This window comes from Heterodontus francisci, chromosome 32 (genome assembly GCF_036365525.1).
Source record: "Heterodontus francisci isolate sHetFra1 chromosome 32, sHetFra1.hap1, whole genome shotgun sequence".
NCBI lineage: Eukaryota > Metazoa > Chordata > Chondrichthyes > Heterodontiformes > Heterodontidae > Heterodontus > Heterodontus francisci.
Window position 1 is genome coordinate 34026880 of NC_090402.1, and position 26180 is coordinate 34053059.

A 26180-nucleotide genomic window follows, 5' to 3' on the forward strand; every position below is an offset into this window, starting at 1 on the left:
AAAGGGTGTCATAATAAACATTGACTAAAATGTCCTGTAAATAACATCATTCCAGTCTCCTGTATAATTACAGAGAGAAATTCAAAAGTGATATTTGAAGTTTTTCATAAATACATTCATTTTAACCTCAGTGGTGGGAAAGCTTTCAGAAACGATAATCCGGGGCAAAATTAACACTCCCTTGGACAAATATGGATTAATTAGGGAAAGCCAGCACTGATTTGTTAAAAGTAAATCGTGTTTAACTAACTTGCTTGAGTTTTCTGTTGAGGTAACAGAGAGGATTGATGAGAGTAATGTGGTTAATGTTGTGTCCATGGATTTCCAAAAGGCATTTGGTAAACTGCCACATAACAGACTAATCAGCAAAGTTAAAGCCCAGGGAATAAAAGGGGCAGTAGCAGCATGGTAAGAAGTTGGCCGAGTGACAGGAAATGGAGAGTAGTGGTGAACGGTTGTTGTTCAGACTGGAGGATGCTTAAAGTGGCGTTCCCCAAGGGTCAGTATTGGGAGCACTGCTTTTCTTGATCTATATTAATGACCTATACTTGAGTATGCATGGCACAATTTCAAAATATGCAGATGATGCAAAACTTGGAAGTATTGTGAACTGTCAAGAGGATAGTGACAGACTTCAAGAGGGCAAAGATAGGCTAATGGAATGGGCGGACACGTTGCAGATGAAATTTAATACAGAGAAGTGTGAAGTAATGCATCTTGGTAGGAAGAATGAGGAAAGGCAATCTCAAATAAAGGATACAATTCTAAAGGAGTGCAGGAGCAGAGAGACCTGGGCGTATATGTGCACAAATCGTTGAAGGTGGCAGGGCAGGTTGAGAAAATCGTTAATAAGGCAATGGGATTCTGAGCTTTATAAATAGGGGCATCGAGTACAAAAGCAGGGACGTTATGGTGAACGTGTATAAAACACTGGTTCGGCCTCAGCTGGAGTATTGTGTCCAATTCTGGCCACCACACTTTAGGAAGGATGCAAAGGCATTGGAGAGGGTACAGAAAAGATTTATAAGAATGTTTCAGGGATGAGGGACTTCATTTATGTGGATAGATTGGGGAAACTGGGATTGTTCTCCTTGGAGAAAAGAAGGTTGGGAGGAGATTTGATTAAGGTATTCAAAATCATGAGTGGTCTGGACTGAGTAGATTGGGAGATTGGCAGAAGGTCACTGATTTAAAGTGATTGGTAAAGGAATTAGAGATGACAATAGGATGAACTTTTTGACTCAGTGAGTGGTTAGGATCTGGAATTCACTGCCTAAATGTGTGGCAGGGGCAGATTCAATTGTGGCTTTCTAAAGGGAATTGGATAATTATCTGAAGAGAAGATTTGCAGGGCTACAGGGAAAAGCTAGGGGAGTGGGACAAGCTGAGCTGCTCATGCAAAGAGCCAGCATGGAACAATTGGCCTCCTTCTGTGTTATAACCATTCTATGACTCTATGAACTAAATTAAACCTTTTGATAATTTGCTTTTAAGCAGATAATTGGAAAGGCAAAAATGAAAGGAAAAGTCCATACATTACTTTTATTGCCTTTGTGTGTGCCGTAGCAATTTTTCAGGTTTAATAGAATAGAACCATAGAATATTACAGCACAGAAGAAATCTATTATACCCATCGTACTTGTGCCGACTCTTTGAAAGAGCTGTCCAATTTAGTCCCAGTTCCTCCCCGTTCTTTTGAAAGTTCCATTTTCTCCTGTGTAAGGATTTGTTCATTTAGTCGTTAATTGTTTACAGATGGCTTCACTGCCCTTTAATATTGGGTCATTGCTGATAATTCAAAATGACTCTCGTAACCACCATGAAAGACAAACAGGTCCCCTGGCAGGGTGAACATGAAACTTCCTTAAATCTGGACATGTATGGAAAGGCTGACTACACTGTACTTTTTTAACATTAAGACAGACTGACATATTTGCTTAGAACAATGAATGGTATGCATGTATTGTTGATGATCGAAGATGGTTTCATTTACATTTTTTATTGTTTCTTCCCTTTTGGTGATATTTTACTGACTCATGGTGTTCTCATGGTGAGAGATGTCATTACTGGGAAGTGGAACATTTTTCCACTTTTGAAGTGGAAGTCAGGCTTGGATGACCAGCTACAGGGAAAATGTCTGTCTGTGCTATCCCTATGATGTTTATTGAAAGGAGCAACACCTACACCAGGCATCCTTGTGGCTTGTCTGACTAAAGTTGCCAGTTGCAGGCGGTTTTGGGCTGTATGCCTGCATCCTTTTTAAGAACTGAGTTGAAAACGGCCAATCTCTCTTCGGAGTCTCACAGCCAGGAGAGTGGAAACGTTCACCCTGTCGTTTGGTGTAGATTTGAGATTAGATTTTAGTGGTCAGAAGATTAGGCTGCTTAATCCAATGTGTCAGACAATTCATTCATTATTTGAGGCAATGTTGATCAAGCTTAAAGCAATGACAGTCAGCTTTCGGTAAGCTAATCTATTAGACATGCTGTCAAATTTGACCTATTAAAATGCTTCCTCTCAAACCTGAGATCTATTGAAAGCCCCTTCATTGAATGCCATTATTATTAAATTATTTTTAAAAAAATATATGATTAGCTACAAGCTGTAGAGGAGGAGTTTTTTTTCTTAAATTGCTTTATTTATAAACATTTGGCAGCCCAGAGCCTGCCAGTGAAGTAAATCTAAGGGTCAGGGTTCAGGAGGGTTATGCAGTTGGGAAGTAAAGGGGAACAAGGGCCAGCATTGGCCCAAACTTTCTTTGTAGAGGCCTAGACAAGTAGGAGTGCGCCTTTGGCCCTCACATTAGCTTTCAACTTGCCTTACAGGGCATCCACCAGGCTTTACTGAGTGGGTGTCCCACTCAGAGGGCAGCTAAAATAACATTAGGTATATATCCAAGTGATAAAAGTCCAATTCTTATAATTAAGAGGCTCCTTCTGGAGTCAGGCAGACACCAGAACTGCCCAAGGGGAAAACAAAAAGCGTTGCTGAAATAGCCATGGTACAGGAGCCCAGATTTTAGCTCCTCTTCCACACAGTTTCTGTCAGATGGAGGGAGTTGGAATTCTCCATCTTCAATAAAGTGTCACATAAAAGATTTGTGACTAAAGTCAGGGTGTGTGGATTCAGGTAGCAGAATAAATTGAAAGATGGTTTCAAAAGGTAAAACACAGCATAAGTTAAGGAGAATTTCTCAAACTGGCAGAAAATGGGAAGTGGTGTCCTGCTGTTTACTATATACATAAATCTTTTGGATTCAGAAATTGGAGGTGTGTAGAAATTTTCAGTATACCGAATTGTGGTGCATAGCTAATAATGTGGAGTACTGCCTCAAAGTAGAGGAAGACATCAAAAGGCTTGCAGAGTGGGTGATAAATGGCAAAGTGTGCGATGATTCATTTTGGTAGGAGGAATAAGGAGAACACGTATTCCTTGGAAGGTGAAAAAAAGCCTAAGAGGTAGAGGAGCAAAGAGATCTGGGAATACAGATACATAAATCAATAAAGGTAGCAATGCAAGTTGATAAGGCCATAAAGAGTGCGAACAATTTACTGGTGGAGAAGAATACAGAAGCAGAGAAGAAATGTTAAATTTGTGTAGAACCTTGGTTAGATCACACTTGGAGTATTGAGTGCAGTTCTATTCTCCATACTAAAAAAGGTAGCACTGGAGAAAGATTCACAAGATGACTACTAGAATTGAGTGGATGCAAAAATCAGGGGCTATTCTCTCTGGAGAAAACTAAGAGGAGGTCTGATAGAGATCTTTTAAAATTATGAAGAGGTTATGAAGATAGTGGACATGGAAACTGTTTTCAGTTGTATGTGAATCCAGAGCAAGGGGGCATAAATATGAGAGAGCCACTAACAGATCAAGTAAAGAATTTAGGTGGAATTGCTTTACTGAGGGTGGTGAGAATTTGGATCTTGCTACCACATGAAGTGGTTGAAGCAAATAGCATTGACATATTTAAGAGGAGGCTTGATGCATACATGAGGGATATGTAGTAATGTGGGAAGATGTAATTAGAATGGGAGAGGCTCATGTGGCATTTAAACACCAGAATAGACTAGTTGGGCCAAATGCCCTATTCTGTGCTGCAGATTCTATGTAATTCAGTGATCTCAAATTATCATCTTTATACTTTCCATGCTTCTTGATTGTGGTATAATATTTATAATTTCCAGTTTCTCTTCATCCCTATAAAAAAGCACTCTCCCTTTTCCATACCCACACCAATGCAAGGAGCCAGCACTCTAGGAGATAGTGGATAATTGTAACTAGCCATCACTGTCACTCTTTTTAAATGGTACATTAACATTAATGGCTACTTGTTATGCATAAAATATTGCAGTAAACTGTAGCACTTTGAGATATACATTGCCTATGGTTGAATGGATTCTGACACATCTATATAGTTGGTTAGTTTAGCAACATGAGTTTATCTATTGTAAGCATTGATCAAATACCATATTGTGTTGATTTCAGGGTATCAAAGGTTTGAAAGGAATTCCAGGATTACAGGGACCCAGAGGCCCCCCAGTGAGTGACATTACAAAAACCTCCCAGATTAATTGGTTTATTGCAGTTCCTTTCATATCTTCCAAAATGAGAATGTTGTTATGGTAACTTTTTTTTTTACATTTAAAGCTGTTAAATTAATGTATTTCTGATGAAATGATTATAGGATTTAATTAGAAGATTTTAATTCCTCTGTGGGAGGTGTATTTTGCAGATGAAAATATGTATTTGAGGCTTAAGTCTCAGCCTTGGCTCAGCGATGGTGCTCTCACCTCGGAATCAGAAGGTTATGGGGTTAGGCCTCATTCCAGAGACTTGAGTACAAAGTCTAGGTTGGCACTTCAGCGTTGTACTGAGGGAGTGCTGCACTGTCAGAGGTTCCGTCTTATGGAGGAGACATTATACCATGGTCCCATGGCATTACTCAAAGAAGAGCAAGGGAGTTCTCTCTGGTGTCCTGACAAATATTTATCCCTCAACCAACATCACCTAAACTGATGTTCTGGTTATTATCTCACTGCTGTTAGGCTGTCGCGTTTCCTACAGTACAACAGGGAATATACTTGAAAAATACTTCATTGGCTGTAAAGTGCTTTGGGTCATCTTGACATGAAAGGCGCTATGTAAATGTAGGTTCTTTGTTTCCTTCTTGGCTTTCCCTTTTCTTTATCTATCTTGCTCTCTTTCTCTTTTAATTATTTTTTTATTTTAGTTTCTTTTCTTGCAATGCATGAAGCGAAAGCACTCAGACAAAATAACTCATAATATCTTGGAACTGATGGATGAATACTGAAAAGTGCTGTCTCTTCCACGCTTCCAGCCACATTCTAGAAACTTTAAATGGTCTTTCCCATCTCTACTGTAAGTTAAAGTGAGCTGAACTATTTAATATACGGTGAAGACCAGTTTAAAAGCTGACAAATGCCTGTCCTGAACTTTGCAAGTACAAATGGTGACGGAGGACATCAGCTGCTGCCAACATGTTGATTGCGATTTTCGAAAGTGCGCTGTGGAGGTTTCTTGCCTCCGGCTGAACTTAGAAAATTTAGGACATTACATATGTCATGTGATGCTCCTGAGAGTGTCATGTAAAGGCTGGAATAAAAGCCATTATGGTACAGATCAAATATTTAATTGCTTTCATAGAATCATAGAAACTTACAGCAGAGAAGGAGGCTATTCAGCCCATTGAACCTGTGCTGGCTCTTTGGAAAAGCTGTTGTGCTTAGCCACACACATCGGCTTTTTGTCAATAACCCTGTAAGTTTCTCATCCTCGAGTTCCAATCCAATTCCCTTTTAAAATTATTGATTGAATCAGCTTTCACCACCTTTTCAGGTCGTGTTCCAGATCTCAACAACTCTGAGTGAGAAAATTCCTTCTCATCTACCATCTAAATATTTTGCCAATGACTTTAAATGTATGACCTCTAGTTATCGAGCCTGTTGCCAGAGGGAATAGTTTTTCTCTCTCTGCTCCATCTAAACCTCTCATCATCTTGAAAACCACTATTAGATCACCTCTTAACCTTCTTTGTTCGAAGGAGTCCCAACTTTCCAACCAATATCATCCAATTCGATTCACTGGACGTGATATCCAGAAACGGCTGAAGGCGCTGAATACAACAAAAAAGGCGATGGGCCCTGACAACATTCCGGCACTACTACTGAAGACTTGTGCTCCAGAATTAGCTGCCCCCTTAGCCAAGCTGTTCCAGCACAGCTACAACACTGGCATCTACCTGACAATGTGGAAAATTGCTCAGGTATGTCCTGTCCACAAAAAGCAGGACAAATCCAATCCGGCCAATTACCGTACCATCAGTCAGCAAAGTGATGGAAGGTGTTGTTGACAGTGCTATCAAGCAGCTACTCTACACAGCAATAAACTGCTCAGTTTAGGTTCCGCCACGGCCACTCGGCTCCAAACCTTATTACAGCCTTGGTCCAAACATGGACCAAAGAGTTGAATTCAAGAGGTGAGGCGAGAGTGCTCTTGACATCAAGGCAGCATTTGACCGAGTGTGGCATCAAGGAGTCCTAGTAAAATTGAAGTCAATGGGAATCAGGGGGCAAACTCTCCATTGGTTGGAGTCATACCTCGCACAAAAGAAGATAGTTGTGGTTTTTGGAGGCCAAACATCTAAGTGCCGTGACATTGCTGCAGGAGTTCCTCAGGGTAGTGTCCTAGGCCTAACCATCTTCAGATGCTTAATCAATGACTTTCCCTCCATCATACGGTCAGAAGTGGGAATGTTAACTGATGCTGCATGTGGACACGGATTGCTTCAGTAAGACCTGGACAACATTCAGGCTTGGGCTGAGAAGTGGCAAGTAACATTGAAGCCACACAAGTGCCAGGCAATGACCATCTCCAACAAGAGAGAATCTAAACATCTCCCCTTGACAATCAAATGCACTGTCATCGCTGAATCACCCACCATCAACATCCTGAGGGTTACCATTGACCAGAAATTTAACTGGACCAGCCATATAAATTGTGGTTACAGGAGCACATCAGAGGCTGGGAATTCTGGGGCGAGTAACTGACCTCCTGACTCATCAAAACCTATCCCCAGTCGACAAGGCACAAGTCAGGAATGTGATGGAATACTCTTCACTTACCTGGATATGTGCAGCTCCAACAGCACACATGATGCTTGACACCCTCCAGGACAAAGCAGCCTGCTTGAACAGCATCCCTCCCACCATCTTAAACATTCACTCCCTCCACCATTGGCACACAGTGGCAACAGTGTGTACCATATACAAGAAGTACTGCAGCAACTTGCCAACCCTCTTTCAACGATACCTTCCAAACCCGTGACCTCTACCATCTAGAAGGACAAAGGCAGCAGATGCATGGGAACACCACCACCTGATGTTCCTCTCCAAGTCGCACATCATCCTGACTTGGAACTATATCGCCGTTTCTTCACTGTTACTGGGTCAAAATGCTGAAATGCCCTTCCTAACAGCACTGTGAGTGGACTGCAGCGATTCAAGAAGGCAGCTCACCACCATCTTCTCAAAGGCAATTAGGGATGGTCAACAAATGCTGGCCTATCCAGCGACGCTCACATCCCCTGAAAGAATAAAAAATTGACTGCACTGTAGTTTTCTGGTTTATCCCTCCCTGCTTCTTGCACAGTGCTATAATATTAGCAACCCTTCAGTCTTCCAGCACAACTCCAGTTTGTAATGAGGATTGAAAGACTGTGACCAATGCCTTTTACTATTTCTACCTTTGCTTCTCTTAGCAACTTAGGATGCATTCCATCCAGACAAGGTGACTTACCAACTTTCAGTGACGCTAATTTTTTTTTTGTATGTTTTCTCTATCTATTAATATCCTGTCCATAACTTCCCTCTCCTCTTTTGGTGTAACCTTTACAGGATCTGCTTCCTTTGCAGACGCAAATAGTTATTTAATACTATACCCATGTCCTCTAACTCTACATGAAGATTTCCCTTTGGGTCCTTAATAGGCCTAGGTTTATCCTTGGCTAACTTACACTTTAGATATTTATAATATGTTTAGGGTTCAATTTAATGGGGTTTTCTGTACCAGGAATTGGTTTTGGAGGAAATGGAAACACAATTACAAAAAGCTCTGATGAAGTCTGTTTAATTTTAATTTGTTTTGCAGGGAGAGTTTGGATTAATCGGTGCACCAGGACTGCCAGGACTAATGGTTTGTACATTTATACATATCAAGGAAATAAACAGCATAGTGTATTAAGTATGTGTATGTTGGAATTGGAAACTCGATTTATGTTCTGTGTGATTTTACTAACTTACTACCAAAGCAATTGTTAATTTTGTTACTCTGAGCTACAAATTAAATATTTAAAAAACACAGAAGATGGCATTTTACTTTAAACTATACAATATCTTCATGTTTGTTCTTTATCTATAGGGTGAAGAAGGACCTCCAGGACCAAAGGGTGTGGCAGGTGTGAATGGCTCTGAGGTATGCAGGAGATTCACTGTTGCCTTCACAGGAATTGACATTCCTGAATAAAGCTCTTAAGTAAAAGCATAGGCAAGAGATGTTCGTTTTTACATCTTGGAAATGACAATGTTAAAGCGCTTAGCTACAGTTTTATGAACAACTCTGATGTGATGCTCCATGTGATTACAGCATGCTTGATTGAGAACCACACAACCCCCTCCATGTACCTCCACCCCAAGTTCATATCATTCCCCCTACTCTGAGTTCTTGGTCTCAGCTAGAACATTGGGTATTGCAGAGGTTCAGGCCAAGTTATGTCCCCAGAGGCAGAGAGGGGAAATAAAAGTATGACTCATCCAATGATACTCTGTGTCCCATTTCTAGAACAGGAGTCCAACCTGTCCTCTCTAATGGTGTGTGGTATGTACAGACTGTGAAGAAATGAGGAAAAAATGGTAGTAAAATGCAGTGTTGTCACAAACAGGGCTTGTAGCAAATGGTACAATACTGCTTGAACAGCATTAATTGATCATTAATATATTGTACTCAAAATAATTAAGGATTGGGAAGAAAGTGTGGCACAATTTTTTGTTCCAATAAAGCATGTACATAATATCATCCATATTTAGTTATGTTTTCTACCTTGAATTTTCTAATTCGAAACATTTCCTCATAATTATAGAAGCCAGTATATTTGATAATTTAATCCGTGTTTAGTAAACATGTATATCTCACAATGTTCTGTGCCATTTTCATATTGCTGAGAACTTTATTTTGGTCTTTGATTCAGAGGCAGGAAAATTGGGGTACAAATTGAGGATAGTGATCCTGATAACAGTGCAGGTGATAATTTCCAAGACTTTCAGGGAACAGAAAATTCTTTTGCTTTGCCTCTAAAATTAGATTACCAGTGGTCATTGACTTAATGACCACCTTTCCCTCCAGGTTATCAAGACTACCACAGAACATCAGTGGAGTGCTACCAGGAATCAAATCTCCACCATTCCTGTACAATAAATATATACATATATCAAATGTTTACATGTGGTGCAGTAGATCCAGAGCTAGCTTCAACTCTGTCCAGCTGTCATAATCTTTTATAATGGGATATGCAACCATAAATGGATAAAATGGTGGCTGATGCCCAATATCTGAAAAGGATTTAAAATGGTTACCAGGCTCAGAGTACCTTTATGCAGCACCTGAAAGGGAACGCTGCAAGTTTTCTTCTGAGTCTCTTAAATGAACAGACATTGTTGTGCTCTTTTTATCTATTTGTTAATGTTGTGTATTCAGAATAAAACTAACATGAGGTCTTAACTGGGAGCAGCCATGTTGGAAATTTTAATTTACATCGCCCAACAGAGAGGGCAGCAGAGAAGCAGTATACAAAATATATTACCATATACCATACTCCCTCCCCACTTAAAAAAGCAACTTATACAGTAAATGTAAAATGGTACTTGTACATAATTTCCCAGAATACAATAACAATACTCTGAACTTTAACAGGTTGGGTTGTATGCTTGTTATTACTGTAATCACAACAAAACATTTCTAACCAATATTTCCAGAGTAATTTACATGTTAACATTTGTTTTCCTTAACACCAGTATGTCTTTAACAAAACTATCATTATTGACAAAAAGTAATGAATAGAACAATTTATTTCTTCTTCCTTCCTACATACTTTCAATTAACCTATCTGGTATCTTCCTCTTTCTGTCTGGGTATCTTCTTCCATTTTCAGTAGCTTCACTCAGCTCTCCCAACATCTCAGACTGTGTCAACCCTGAACTTTGACTTTGACTACCAACTCCACTTAATGGTTGGGACTGTGAAATTGATTGACTATTCTTAATCAAAGATCCTGATTCAGTTTGCTCTACAGGCGGATTCTGTGATACCAGCAAACTTTTAGTTTTTTTGTGACTTTCACTTTCTTTCTGACTTTCTATTGGGGCTGTAGGAACTTAAACTATAGGAAGTTTCTCATGCTCTCCTTGTGTCAGATTTCCAATTTCAAGCAAATGATCTACATGACACTGAGTCTGTCTCCAACCTTCACTGGATATGTGAATGCACCTAGTCTTTTTACAACAACTCCAAATACATACTTCTTATCAATTCGTTTTTTTTACCATGACCTCTGGCCAGCACTGAACTCCCTAACTTTCATGTCTCGAGTATTGTGACTCATCTTTACTCTGTCTTGCTTTTTTCTTACCTTGCTATTGATTTCTGGCTGAAGCAAACTAAACCTTGTATTAGGAGTGTGTTTAAACACTATCTCGTAAGGTGAGCAACCTGCCTTGGACTGTGGGGTTATTCAGTAGGAGAACTGAAAATTGTCTAGCCTGTGTTGAAGAGAAACATGGAAATTACTGCCTAGCTTGTCACCCAGCAAATACTTCTGCAAAGACCGCTTCACAATTTGTACATTTCTTTTTTGCAGCATCATTCGATGCTGGCTGATATGGTGATATTAGAGTGTGTTTGACTCCATTACTACTAAGAAATATTTCAAACTCTTCTGATGAAAACTGTGGATCATTATTTGACACCCATACTTTTGGCAACCCATAAATTGCAAACCAACTTCTCAAAACCTCAATAGTTTTGACATTTGTGGTATTGGGCATAAGCTCAACATTTATCCACTTGCTATAGCTATAAACCAAAACAAAATACTCTTTACCTTCCACTTCAAAGAAATTGACATGTACTCATTCCCACGGTTTTCTTGTCATAGAGTCATTGAGTCATAGAAGTATACAGCACAGAAACAGCCCCTTTGGCCATTGTGTCCGTGCCGTCCATCAAGCATCTATCTATTCTAATCCCATTTTCCAGCGCTTAGCCTATAGCCTTGTGTGCTATGGTGTTTCAAGTGCTCATCTAAATACTTCTTAAATATTGTGAGGGTGCCTCTACCACCCCTGCAGGCAGTGTGTTCCAGATTCCAACCACCCTCTGGGTGAAAACATTTTTCCTCAAATCCCCTCTAAACCTCCTGCCCCTTACCGTAATTCTATGCCCCCTGGTTATTGACACCTCTGCTAAGGGTAAAAATTTCTTCCAATCTACCCTATCTATACCCCTCATAATTTTGTATATCTCTATCAGTGATCAACGTTGTCCAGTGGTTCGCCGTGGGATCTTGATAGTCGGGGGGCAGTGTTGCGCTGCAGGAGCAGGCTGATAGAGGACCTTTGTCTTCCGGATGTTTAGCTTAACGCCTATTCGTTCATATGTCTCCATGAATGCATCAGCGAGGGTTTGAAGCATGGCCTCTGAGTGTGTGCATACGCAAGCATCGTCAACACACTGCAGCGCGATGACAGAGGTTCAGTGGCCTTGGTTCTGGACTGGAGGCGATGTAGGTTAGTTTACCGATTGTCCTGTAGAGTAGATCTACTCCGGCAGGGAGCTTCATGGAGATGAGGTGGAATGTTGCAGCAAGGAAGATGGAAAAGAACGTTGGTGTGATGACACAGTCTTGCTTGACCCCAGTTTGCACTTGGATTGGGTCAGTGGCAGATCCGTTGGCAAGGATTAAGGCTTGCATGTTGTCATGCAGCAGGAGGAGGATGGTGACAAATTTCTCCAGGCAGCCAAATTTGAGGAGGATGTTCCATACTCCCTCCCGGTTGATAGAGTCAAAGACCTTTGTGAGGTCAAAGAAGACCATGTATAAAGTTTGCTACCGCTCCCTACATTTTTCTTGCCGTTGTCTTGCTGTGAAGATCATGACCACTGCGCCTCTTGATGGCCGGAATCCACATTCTGATTCTGGTAGATTCTCTTTAGACACGGGGAGGACATGGTTGAGAAGGAATCTTGCGATGACCTTCCCTGTGGCAGACAGCAGGGATACCCCTCTGTAGTTACCACAGTCGTGTGTGACCATGGAATAAAAGGAACTTTGGTTGGATCGTTTCTCATTCTGAGCCACACCACAACTTTTCACCACCTCTTCAATATCTCTATCTACCTTTGAATACCAAAAATAGCTTCTTGCTATCGCTTTCATACAGACAATCCCTTTGTGCTCTTGATGAAGTTCCTCTAACAATCTGTCCCTAGACCCTGATGGGATAATAACTCTTAAACAGCATCGGAGACAGCCTTGATTTACACACAGTTCATTTCTACACGTGAAATACTCCTGCAATTTCTCATCATCACACTCTTTAGACCAGCATTCATGACATAATTGAGTAATTTGCTGAGCACCACATGTTGGCGAGTTTCCTCAAAAAATTCTCTGGCAGTCACTGGCATGTCATTTATGTATGTGAAGTAATTCACAGATAACTCATTTGCTAAACGTGAACCAGTCTTCAATTTCTCAATGTCAGGTGTATTCTTACTGATCCCTACTGTAAATAACTCAGTTTAAATGTATGTTCTGAAGCCAATTTCTTCCTATCAGGGAGACTTTGTTCCATCCTACTACTACCAATGGCAAATAATAGGATACATTATTGTATACCACCTTAATACTCACCATCAAATACTGGAATACTGTTATTGGAATGATTAGTCAGTTTCACAACAGTTTTTCATAAGGGTATGTGACTTGGGAACTTCTTGTACTCTCCTTCCGAGATAACAGACACTGCTGCAGCTGTATCGACTAAGAAAGTAAGTTGTAAATCTCTGATTTTCATTTTTACTGTGGGTGCTGGAATTATATCTTCAGCCTTTCTTCTCTTAACTTCTATGTTCTGTTTTTCTTGCTCTCTGACTGAGTACAGCTCTTGATCTTCCTGCTCAATAACATTAACCTCTGATTCCATATAGATCATGTGTACATTTGAGGACTTCCAGGAGCCTGATATAGCTTTAGGTCTGCCACAACTTCGACCTGGTACATTTCTGCAACCTGGAGCTTTGCCGCTACTGTTGCCATTACTGTTTGCTCTACTCCTGCATGCTGTCTTGCTTTGACTGACTTTCCCACAGGCATAGCACTTCGACTGGAAATGGGAACATTTGGGTGGTTGGTGGCTACCATGGCAATGATAGTATCTAAAAGTCTGACTGAGTCTATGAACTTGGCTGCCTGGTTGCCGCTGAAATCCAGAGGCACTCCCCTGCCGACTCAGGAAAAGAACTTCCTTGCAATCTGCAGCTATCTCTTCCTGGCATTTCCATGGCTGTGACTTCATCGCAGGCCTCCTTCTACATCAGCTTATCGCCTTTACTCAAAAGCTTGGCCTGGATTTTGCTGCTATTTAGACCTCCAACAAACGTGTCTCTCAGGTTGACTTCTAAGTTTGCACCATTAACACAGTGAAAAGAAAGTTTCTTTAACTCAAATATAATCTGCAATAGACTCATTTGGCATTTCAATATTCACATTATTTTCAGGAGATGATTTAAGTGATCAACTTGTTCCTTTATAATTGAATGAGAAAAAGGGTTGCTAACATTGTTCATGTAGACAGTGTCCCCTTAAGTATGTTTTTGCTATGCATACAAAAAATATTACTGCTGTGGGCTAAAAATATTTCTCTAGTGGACTTCGAATACCAAACCTAATGCTCCAAACAAAAAGATGTGTGATAATCATTTCTCAAAAAAAAACTTCAAAGCATTTTTGAGAATCTTAAAAATTGACTGACTTCTTCCTCCAGAAATTAAGAACTACTCTGTGTTTTATTACATTTGCTGCAAATAATCTTCCACTTTCATGTGAATAGCTCTTGTAAGCATCTTGAAAAGTGTGAAAGCAGAACTCCCAAGTACCATACAGATTGCTCTGCGCACTGTGAAACATAGGCTAAAATACATCCTACATAATCTGGATCAGTGGGTCTGTTGGTTGTCTATGGTCCAAATATGTTTATTTTCTTCCCAAATTAGCTGTAAATAATAAACAGCTATAAAATAGTAATTATTTTATATTATAAGATCATTAGAATAGATAATAAAATTGAGTCAAAAACCAGAGTGCTGGACTGGATAGGACTAAAGTTTGGAGTGACCAAAAGGTTCTTAGACTATTCTGGTAAGGACATTGAAGCTATGGAAAAACTGCAATGTTAGTTTATTAGTATAAGACCAGGGTTAAGGGGATATTGTTATGTCCAAAGGCACAGTAAAACTCTGGCTATTTTCACTAGAACAGAGGAGGTTAAGGGAAGACTAAAATAGAAATGTTGGAAATGATGGAAGAAGGGTTTGAGAGGGTAAAATATTATTTCTATGGGTCGATGAACAAGGGCACATAAACTCAGGGTGAATATGAGAAGCATACACACTTGAAGGGGAAATATATTAAAGGATATGGGGAAAGAGCAGGAGAACAGAACTAGATAGCTCTGAAACTGGGCCAATGGCTCATAAATGACCTCCTACCATGCTTAAATTCTATGTCCAGTTGTGTTTTTCTTAAAGCTGCCTTTACCTGTTAATTTCTTACAGACAGACATTCTCAATAGTTTCATCAGAAATTTTGGTCTTCGCATTGCAATGTAAAATCTGAAGCTCTCCAAGCTGAGGCAGATGCTACAGTTTATATCTTGCAAATTAGTTGAATAAAAGAAAATATAGAAGACATGACCTCCACAGGAACCGATCTTTAACAATATTGGTATAAATTCTAAAGTAATCCCAACACCAGTTTGGTGCAATTCTGCCATCTGTTGGCCACCTGTGCACATTTTAAGAAAGATAATACAAATTGAAGTCTGAAAAAGTATTTTTAGACAGAATATGTAAGCTGCCAAATGTTCAACAATGTGCACAGTTTGATGAAAATCTCCATGTGTTATTTATAACACCATGTTTTATAGAACAGCTGCACAAGTAGTGAGCGCCCCAACCAATGCATTCTTGCACAGATTCTCTGCCCAGTTAACAATGTCCTTACATGTCCTCCATTCCCTCCATTTCACTAGTCATGGCCCCTCATTTAGTCACTGAACCCTTGTTTTCTGGAACTCCCTGCCTAGTTTCCTCCACCCTGCTGTCAAAAACCTCCTCAAAATCCTTCTCTTCACCATTACATTCAGCCCCTCCCCTCCATCCTATCCACTCTGTTCCTTTTCTTTCTCATTCCTCCCCATACAGCTTTTTTCAGAGCTATGCCTGCAGATATTATTTTACCTTTACTTTACTTATAATGAGCTTGTGTTTCTTCTTCTTTTATCTTTTTTCCACAATCAGTATGTTGTCCACAATGTTGCTATAGAACCGAGATAGAATTGTGAGGAGACAGGTTCATATTGTTTTCTTCTGTTTTCAACAGGGGGAGATTGGGTTGCTGGGGTTACCTGGCCCTAGAGGCCCTCAGGTACAGTAATTGTCAATCTTTTCTAAAGTTATATCTGAATATTTAAGCACAAATGTTTTAAGCAATCTCTCTTCACTGGAATGTTAGTACAGAATGTTATTTCTTATTGCTAAAGCAAAACCAAACATGTGAAGTATAATTTTGTTTCAGGGGCCACAAGGTATAAATGGAAGAAGGGGACTGGAAGGATCGAGGGGCCATCAGGTATGGATTTGGTGGAGCTAGTATTTTTTTAAGCTTAATTGAACAGTTTGGATGGTCAATTTAGAACAAAGAACAAAGAAAATTAGAGCACAGGAACAGGCCCTTCGGCCCTCCAAGCCTGCGCCGATCCAGATCCTCTATCTAAACATGTCGCCTATTTTCTAAGGGTCTGTATCTCTTTTCTTCCTGCCCATTCATGTATCTGTCTAGATACATCTTAAAAGACGCCATCGTGCCCGCATCTACCACCTCCGCTGGCAACGCGTTCCAGGCACCCACCACCCTCTGCGTAAAGAACTTTCCATGCATATCCCCCCTAAACTTTTCCCCTTTCACTTTGAACTCGTGTCCTCTAGTAATTGAATCCCCCACTCTGGGAAAAAGCCTCTTGCTATCCACCCTGTCTATACCTCTCATGATTTTGTACACCTCAATCAGGTCCCCCCTCAACCTCCGTCTTTCTAATGAAAATAATCCTAATCTACTCAACCTCTCTTCATAGCTAGCACCCTCCATACCAGGCAACATCCTGGTGAACCTCCTCTGCACCCTCTCCAAAGCATCCACATCCTTTTGGTAATGTGGCGACCAGAACTGCACGCAGTATTCCAAATGTGGCCGAACCAAAGTCCTATACAACTGTACCATGACCTGCCAACTCTTGTACTCAATACCCCGTCCGATGAAGGAAAGCATGCCGTATACCTTCTTGACCACTCTATTTACCTGTGTTGCCACCTTCAGGGAACAGTGGACCTGAACACCCAAATCTCTCTGGACATCAATTTTCCCCAGGACTTTTCCATTTACTGTATAGTTCACTCTCGAATTGGATCTTCCAAAATGCATCACCTCGCATTTACCCTGATTGAACTCCATCTGCCATTTCTCTGCCCAACTCTCCAATCTATCTATATTCTGCTGTATTCTCTGACAGTCCCCTTCACTATCTGCTGCTCCACCAATCTTAGTGTCGTCTGCAAACTTGCTAATCAGTCCACCTATACTTTCCTCCAAATCATTAATGTATATCACAAACAAATAGTTTAAAAATAGTTTATGTATTTTTACTACCTTTTATATGAGTTACGCCTTCTTGGTTTTATTCTCTGGTTCCTTTTACAGCATGTCCACACTTCTTTTACTCTTTGCTCTTTAAAGTTGAAAATCTCTCATATTGCAAAAGTTTGTTGCACTGAGGTGGGTGGTTGATGGTTTAATATGTTAATACGGTTAACCACATGAGGCCAATGGAATATTGGGACCTCGGTGTGTCCATAACCTGCTGTGAAATGGAGAGCATTGAGGAATAGATGGAGACAGAGTGGTGACAATCACAGACAGAAAAATATGGGAAAGCATCTAAAGGGAAAAAAGCAATAAGCCAAAGAAAGGGTAAGAAACTAATGAAGAATCTGTGAGAAGTGCTTGTAAATGCTTTTTTTAAAAAAAACAGATGTAGCGCCAGAGACACAAAGCAGCATCCTGAAACTATTTCTGGAAACTGCTAACACATATTTAATGTTTTGGATGAAGACTGTTTGTATAAGTACAGATGAAGCTAACAATTAGAACTAGAATATTGTCAATGATCTGCCATCAAGGAGATGGAGTATTTAAAGATTTCCATTCCAAATTAGATGGCAAATTTGGTTTGCTAATAATGCCAAGAATTGTATGCCAACTAAAATGAATACAGTATAATTTACATTATACTGCAGCAAAACATGTCCTGGTACCTACACTGCTGTGAAGTAAGAGCATAAATATAAATAATAGATACCAGAGAGTTGGCCTCATTGACGACTATGATCATGTCGAACCAAGAATACAAAGCTCAAGTGATTTGTGAACCTTAAAATTGTAGTCTTAAATTAACTTCTTACTATGTGCCATTTTTAATAATAGGCACAGTGGTCTAGAAATTGAAGTACACAGCATCTGTGTTGCCAGTGTGAAATAGGCACTCCATGCCTGAAGTGTGCCATCTACCAAATTGTTAAAGGCTCTTCCATCGGTGTCTGGGGCCCACTCCTAAAAACAAAAGTTGAGCTATTTTCACCTGCAAGCAGAGGCCCTGACACCTGTCTGAGGTCCTCTTTGCAGAATTGGAATGCTCATGACTGCAGTATCTGTGAGTGCTGCAATCAGTGTTATCAGGTGCTCGGCAACTACACTATGGCCCGTAAAGGGACAACTGAAGGCAACCACCAGAAAGATAAGTTTGAATGATTTTACTTAGCTAATTATGGACCCGGGGTGAGGAGGTGTTTCCAATTGCTAGGTCAGTGTGTGAAGTTGACTAGCTCGAGCAGGTTAATACATTGCATTTTCACTTCTTGATCCTTCAGAACTTGGTTTCAATTCCACCCAAATTAATCATCTCTTTCCTCTGCTCAATAGCAGTCAATAAGATCACACGTAATTTTTTTTAACTCCCAAGGGCCGACCTGGATTAGAAGGACTTCCTGGTACAAGGGGAGAAGCTGTAAGTAGAAAACTGTCAATATATAAAGCTTTTATTCTGTCTCCACTAAATACACCCTACCTCATTGTCAGAACTTGGTTCTTTAAAAAGTTCTAAATTGTATGTCCACAGCGAATTTTATCCTTGAAAGAAACTTTTTCCCCAGTCATTAGTTTTTACAAGACATTCAATGTAAGTTGCACTTAATATAAAATGTTGGCCTTCTGAGCACTCTGTCGTAATGCGAATGGGGTACATTAAAGTAGAAATTTGTGTTGGGCATTGAACAAAATAGCTGATGTGCATCGGCCATGTGTTATATGACCCTGTCCCCCACCCATCAGGTATTCCATTCCATTGACATCAATGTTAATTCATATTGGGCAGGGCATATAACAGGCGTTCCATGCAATACTTGATGTTTTGCGCTACTGTCCAAGATTAATTTCTACCCCATTGAGTGTATACAACCCATACCAATTAGTAGCTATACAGCAAAATGAAAATGATGTTGCTTCCAACGCAAGATCAATGTTCTGTTTGCCAATGGCACTGGCTTTACATCTTTTGGTTTATCTTTGACTTGTATTATGACCAGGTGAGAAAGGTGTCCAGGAGTTCCTCTCAGCCTTCATCTGGTCTTACTGTAACAGAGTTTAATTTTAAACAGTTTTGAGCTCCCCCTTGGTGAATCCTTGTTCACCACTTTTCAATTATAAGGCAAAGAAATGAGCACAAACAGGCTTTATTGGGTTTAAAGAAGAAAAGTGAAATTTATTAAACTTAAACTCAAAACTCTAATGGATACACGCCGCACCCCACGCTAGCATGCATATGTGATACACACATGCAAATAGAGACAAAAAAGAGCAGAAGAAAAATAAAGTGGAAAGGTTTGAGGCAATATCTGAAGTTTTTTTGTTGCGGGTCTTCGAGCTCACTGTAGAGTCCTTGTTTATAGGTGAATCTTGCTTGTAAGTTGGGACCAAGTATTCTTCTTAAACCTTGTTCACTGTAGGAGTCTTTTCTCTTTTGGGGTCCATGTGTCTTCAACGGGTCTTGGAGTTCATGAGAAAGAGATGGGAGCGGACAGGAGAGAGATGTTCTCAGTCCAGGAACAAACAGCTTTCTGAGTTCAAATTCTCTGTGGCGAGTTCAAAAAAACCTGCAACAGCTAGTTAGTCATGTGACCAGCTGGCCTAATCAGTCCTAGCCGTTGTGGATTGTCTTTTCCGAGCAAACCGTGGAATGTCTCCTTTAAACACAATACCTGGTGATCAAAGGTCCATTGTGGGTTAAATTGGAACAGGGAATAGCCCCTTTGTCCTTGCAAGTACTGTCTGTCAATATGCAAAAATGTCTTTCCAGCCAGTCTGGCAGCCCTTGTAATAGGTGTTCTCTTCTTCCCAGCAACAATTTGAAATTTAATATCCATGTGGTGAAATTAATATGCCTCATTCTTGGCAGGTGACCTGCATGATGCTTGCATCTGTTGATGAATGAAAATCGACTATATTTTGGGTTTTTATATTGTAGCCAGTGTCATGCCTAATTTCTCTTTTAACATGTTCTCCTGTGCATGGGCTTATGGTTGATTTATTCTGAATTTATAATATTGACTCAAAGTTGATCAAAATTGAAACTTCAGATGCATGATCTCAAATTTAAATTTAACCATAATCATTGAAATTTTATTATAAGCCTATGTTTTTGTGCATGGTTAAAATGCAAAAGAAATTGACATAAATTTACAAGAGTAATAATTAGTGAATGTGTTTTTCAGGGTGAAGTTGGATCCCCTGGGCCAAGAGGAGAGCCTGGTTCTGAAGGTCCAAGGGTAAAACTGCAAATTTCACCTCGAATGTGTCTGTCTAACAATTTAAGCGCTTGAAGTAAATGCAATATTTAGCTTGATTCTTCTTTTGGGCCTCCTTATCTCGAGAGACAATGGATACGCGCCTGGAGGTGGTCAGTGGTTTGTGAAGCAGTGCCTGGAGTGGCTATAAAGGCCAATTCTAGAGTGACAGGCTCTTCCACAGGTGCTGCAGAGAAATTTGTTTGTCGGGGCTGTTGCACAGTTGGCTCTCCCCTTGCGCCTCTGTCTTTTTTCCTGCCAACTACTAAGTCTCTTCGACTCGCCTCATTTTAGCCCTGTCTTTATGGCTGCCCGCCAGCTCTGGCGAACGCTGGCAACTGACTCCCACGACTTGTGATCAATGTCACAGGATTTCATGTCGCGTTTGCAGACGTCTTTAAAGCGGAGACGTGGACGGCCGGTGGGTCTGATACCAGTGGCGAGCTCGCTGTACAATGTGTCTTTGGGGATCCTGCCATCTTCCATGCGGCTCACATGGCCAAGCCATCTCAAGCGCCGCTGACTCAGTGGTGTGTAGAAGCTGGGGATGTTGGCCGCCTTGAGGACTTCTGTGTTGGAGATACGGTGATTTTGTTTAAACAAACAAAGTAAGAAGTTGAATCTTAGACCTATGAAGGTTTTTCATTCCATTATGTCTGTGCCTGCTCTTTGCTAAAGTATCCAAAACTAATCCTACTGCCAGGATTCCTCCCCACAGCCAGGTATCTTCCTTTGTTTCAGATGTTTATCAATTCTTTCCTTAAAAGATGTGATGGTCTTAGCTTGAATTACTCCCTGTGGCAAAGCATTTCATACTCTAGCAATCAGTGTAACCTCTCCCTTCACCTTCATGTGACTCCACAACCAGAGAAAATAGACTTTCCCTATTCAATCTGCAAAAACTCTCTGCTTTAGTGGAAATAGTACCCACATCTCAAGTCTGTCCACATAACTATAGTTCCTCATCCCAGTGGGTCTACACTGTACACTCTCTAGCTTTCATGTCCTTTCTATAAATTGTATACATTCTATATTTCTCATGGCTTTCTTTTGTATTATTATTGTCACTTTTATCATGTAGGTGATTTTACTTCTATCTTAATTTGGAGACTGAGAATTACGATTGACACAATCACTAAATCCAACACTTTTAGTGATAATTTTAAACAAAACCATTTCAACTAAATCATACCTTACCCCTCAGTGATCAATCTGAGATGATCTTTGACCAAGATCTTTCTGCTTGGTTCCCCAGGGCTCTTCCCGTCAATATATATCTTCTGCCTGTTGATGTGTATCTTCAGTGTTCTTTCTGCAGCCCCCCTCCCCGTGTGGGTCTTTTCAAGAGTTTATATACAGAATAGAGTTTTTGAAAAACTCATGCACAATCTCTTCTACTTGTGATTGGTTATTTGGATGCAAGATCGACTGTTGGTTGGTTAGCATATTCCCAAAATAAAAGCAAAATAGTGCAGATGCTGGAAATCTGAAATAAAAACAGCAAGTGCTGGAAATACTCAGCAGGTCTGGCAGCATCTGGGGAGAGAGAAAGAGTTAATGTTCCAGGTCTGTGACCTTTCATCAGACCTGAAACGTTAACTCTGTTTCTCTCTCCACAGATGCTGCCAAACCTGCTGAGTATTAGCAGCACTTTCAGTTTTTATTATAGCATATTCCCAAGTTGTCTTCCATTGGCCTAGCCATATAAGGACTTCTTCCTGTTTTGCTGAGATTACTGTCTGACGTCGATCAGTTTGCTGTGAATAACTGTTCTATTTGAGTGTAAATTGTCACTGCCGTTAACAGCTATCGATGTAAGTAGCAAGTATCGCACCCATCCAATTTCCACTTAATGGACACTGCTTTGAACTCGTCGTCAGTTGTTAACCCTTTCCTTACAATCACGTGCCTCCCTTTAAATTTGTTAGTTTTCATCTCTGTTTATTCACTGAATTGTATCCTTTGATGCAGTCCTTTCATGTCTTATAGGAATATATTTGTTTGTATTCATCTTGTATTTGAAGATTCCTCATTACTGATCTGTTGTCACATTTGCGAACTTTTCTGCTGAGTGAATTTGGAATAATGCCCTTTTATCTTACAGTACTTTGCCTTTTTCCAATCCAGAACCCTCCTCTTGACTGTTTATCATCCTTGCTATTATCACATTGAACCTAACTATGTGGTGCTCACTATTTCCCAATTATTCTCCTGTTCTCACATCTGTCATTTGTCCCAATTCAATTCTCAGGGCTAAATCAAGCCATGTGTCCTTTCTTATATTTTCTTGTATAAAGAAACAAATTAATTTGGACCAGACGTATTGCTTTGTTTTTCATATCCGGTATGACAATTCGTAAAATTTTAAAATGGACCTTATTAGGAAGCAACCAGATAAACATCCAACAGTTAAAAATCCAGCAGTAATTTTGGTATAGGCTGCCAAAGTAAGATGGAGAAGATCTTATTCCCACTTTACATGAATGGCATTTTATTGTGTGATTATTGACCTTTGATGGGCAATAAATGTAATGGATTACAGGATACATGAGTGCAAGTTTACAATAGATTGTTAGAAGGAGAGCGGCTCCAGAGCAACTTGGTTTGATTGGAAATATAATGCTTTCAAAGTAAATGGAGTGATTTGCAGCTGGGTAAAAGTTGCTTGTTAACCAATCTTTCTCTTGCATAACCAAACCTATAAGAGAGCACTGGCCCATTTTAAAATATTTGCTTATGAATGAACAGATACTGGTGCATTGTTCACTTGAATTATTACTATAGCTTCTTATAGCTGTGCCTAATCAAATTACCATATCTGTTTCAGGGAGTGATTGGAATGCCAGGTATCCGAGGCCCACCAGGGAATCCAGTAAGACTGATTTTTAATTACTATACAATTCAGCATTTAATGAAGTTTGTGTAATGTAATGTGAATGCTGGATGCCTTCAAATGATGGGCACATAGTAATTTTTTTATATAAGTTAAAGTTTTAGAGTGATCTCTAAACTAAATTGATCTATCACACCATGAGCAACATGGTCATATGTTTAATAATTGATCACTATCCTCAGTCCAGGACACAGCTTTACTTTCCTGTAACTGCGGAGCTCAGTCATCTTTGGGAATGATTTATACTACATGGTATATTCTTTTTGTAACGCAAGGCTACTTTAACAGTGCTTTATTAGAACTCGAATAGTGGTAAGTAATTCCAAGGAAAGGAAACTAACGGGCTCAGGCTTGATTGTGACATCTCTTTTAGTCAAATAGCCTGCTGATGCCGCCAGGGCTCAGATATGAGCACTGACGACAAAATGCTACAGATTACCCAGCACCTGTGGCATTTGTACTCCAGCAAGGAGCCAATGTGTTTAGATGAGGGAGAAGGGGATGGATATTGTTGAGGATCAAAATATGAAAGAAAAGCTTTAGCTGATATGTTGAATCTGGGAGAACATAAGAACTAGGAACAGGAGTAGGCAATTCAGCCCATCGAGCCTGCCCCGCCATTCAATACGATCATGGCTGATCTCATCTCGGCCTCAACTAAAGAATAGTGCCACATGCACCTTCCGGTCCATATGTAGTGCCTGGCAGGCTGACGAGAATTATACAAAAGTGGTCCAAAGTCTCTTGGCCTTTCTGTTTTCTAACGCTTCCTGTAGGAAGCCAGTTGGCCTCGTTCAAAGACCCTTGAAATTTTTAGGTGACCATATTAGTGGTGCAAGTTCTAAAAACCCAGACGGGGGTTTGCCCCAAGCTCACGTGTTTTTTTTTTCGGTTTAGAAGTAACAAGCAAGCAGAAAGTCATTTAAACATCAATAGAACAACATCATGTAGAGGGCATATTATTTCTATGCTGTAAAGCAGTGATTGAAGCAGTTATGTCACAAATGTGTCCTGCCCTTCACTTTTAGTTGTATTTTCCCAAATATAGATGAACATACTAAAGTTTCTTTTGCTGTGATTTTTACTAACATTTCAGTATTTATAATATTTACCCAATTTGAATGTAAGCACAAGATTTATCTTATCAAATCAACTGAATGTGAAATTCTCTCTGTTCTCATTTAGCCAAGCCATCATATGGAAGAAATCGTGCATAAGCGTTTGGTTTGCCAGAAACAATTGGATTTTGAATAGCTTTATTTAAATATATTTGTTTCATTTCATTTTAGTGGAAATATTGCTTAACCGATATGTCCCCAGAACACGTTTCAGGGGAAACATGTGCTTGTATCTGTTAAACTGAATGATACCAGCTCCAGATATTCCAGTGTGCTCACAGTGTCATTACACAACACCCACCTAACAAAATCATTGTCTTTGTAAGCACCACCGAATGACAAATTGTTCTGGTTCTGTTAGAAGATCCTGTGCTTTGCATCACAGACAGGTAGGCTATGCCTACAGTTCCTGATCTTGGCCATATCACTCAGGATAGATGCTGAGGAGAGGCCTGGTGATTCTTGACCAGCGTGGGGAAAAATTAGGGAGTTATGCCCTACGCCTGGCTGTGTACCTACTTAGGGGCTGGACCAAGGTGTTATAGACAGGGCTAGAAGTAAGTTGCCCACTGGTCCTCTCAGCTCAGCCATGGCTTGTAGCATGTGGAAACCCAAATAATTGAGAAACAAATACCTCAGATTGTTTTGAGGATTAAGATTGATGAAGCCCAGCAGTAATCTGAGAGTATAATTGCACCAAAGCTTCTTAAAATATTGAAGTTGTATTTTTCAATTTGTCGTTGGTGAAGCCATGAAATCTCGGAATATTGATTAAAGTCATTCTGGAGAATGCACATCTAATTTAATCAGGTATAATGTTTTTACATTTCACAAAAAGGAAATGTCGCTTGCCTCAATGCTGAAAATGATTGTTTCCACTGAATTAAAAAAAAATTTGACTAGCATCTGATGTTTCAATCAAGATTTGTTCATGTTATTTAAGATTCCTAACCCCCCGGCTTTGACACTTTGACAGGGGGCAAGAGCGTCAGATGGTGTACAAGGGGAGCCTGGAGAAAAAGGAGATCCTGTATGTATCAATAGGTTAATACTTTCCTTGAGAAATTAGACTTTTTCACTTCATGTTATTTGCGCACAAACATCTGATAGCATTTTCAATTGAAACCATTTGGGCGGGACTTTGCTCTGAGCAGCAAACACTTGCACTTGCCCACAAACTAGCTATGGGGGGTTTGCAGGGGAACGTTCTGTAAATTAGAGAGCAGGGCAACTGTTACCTGTGTGAACAGAGTAAACAACTATGTAGCTCCTTAACGAACAAGATTGAAGAATCGTTAATGAGCAACGCAGAGTTTGAACCAAGAGGTGTCAGTTCAAATATTGAATTCAATGCCAATTGTATAGAAGGTGAAATGGAGAAGGAAAGAAAGATTGGATGACAAGAGGGAAGATAAAAGGAATGGAAAGAAAAAGTAAAAAAAAATTCTTTTAATCTCCAACAGTAATTCAAATCTGAAGGAATGAGACTCCATACTTGCAAAAGTTAGTTTTTAGCATCAGAGACATTTTTTGGCATTAATTAAGACATTCCACGGTGTTAAAAGGGTACTTACACTGGAAGGCACAAACCCCTTCTGGTAAATTTAGTTAGTATATTAATTTGTATTTGAATCTGGAGTGTCTCAGTGAGATACCAGTAGAGGGCAACCGTTGGAGGAGTCATGAAACTCAAACAGCAACTTTCCTATTTTCACATTTAATTGTGCATGTGGTGTCACTGGCAGGAACTGTCTAATCGCCTCATGAATGCTGTTAGCCTCTCCATTATTTCTCCAGAAAAATCCATCCCATTATCTATGATTTTCTTCAAGGTATTATTTTTAAAGTTCCTGCAGTGCATCAAA

The 26180-nt window shown here is 40.0% G+C and overlaps 1 protein-coding gene across 1 annotated transcript in view; it reads left to right on the plus strand.

The window, feature by feature from the left end:
- The first annotated feature begins 554 nt into the window (after nucleotides 1–554).
- LOC137347471 (collagen alpha-2(I) chain-like) overlaps nucleotides 555–26180 on the plus strand; it is a 42405-nt gene continuing 16779 nt past the window's right edge. The window contains exons 1-11 of the mRNA XM_068011918.1: nucleotides 555–707; nucleotides 3261–3403; nucleotides 4489–4498; nucleotides 8170–8214; nucleotides 8440–8493; nucleotides 15734–15778; nucleotides 15929–15982; nucleotides 18426–18470; nucleotides 20233–20286; nucleotides 23132–23176; nucleotides 25292–25345. Of these exons, the coding sequence (XP_067868019.1) occupies nucleotides 555–707; nucleotides 3261–3403; nucleotides 4489–4498; nucleotides 8170–8214; nucleotides 8440–8493; nucleotides 15734–15778; nucleotides 15929–15982; nucleotides 18426–18470; nucleotides 20233–20286; nucleotides 23132–23176; nucleotides 25292–25345 (702 nt within the window). The remainder of the gene's footprint in view (nucleotides 708–3260; nucleotides 3404–4488; nucleotides 4499–8169; nucleotides 8215–8439; nucleotides 8494–15733; nucleotides 15779–15928; nucleotides 15983–18425; nucleotides 18471–20232; nucleotides 20287–23131; nucleotides 23177–25291; nucleotides 25346–26180) is intronic.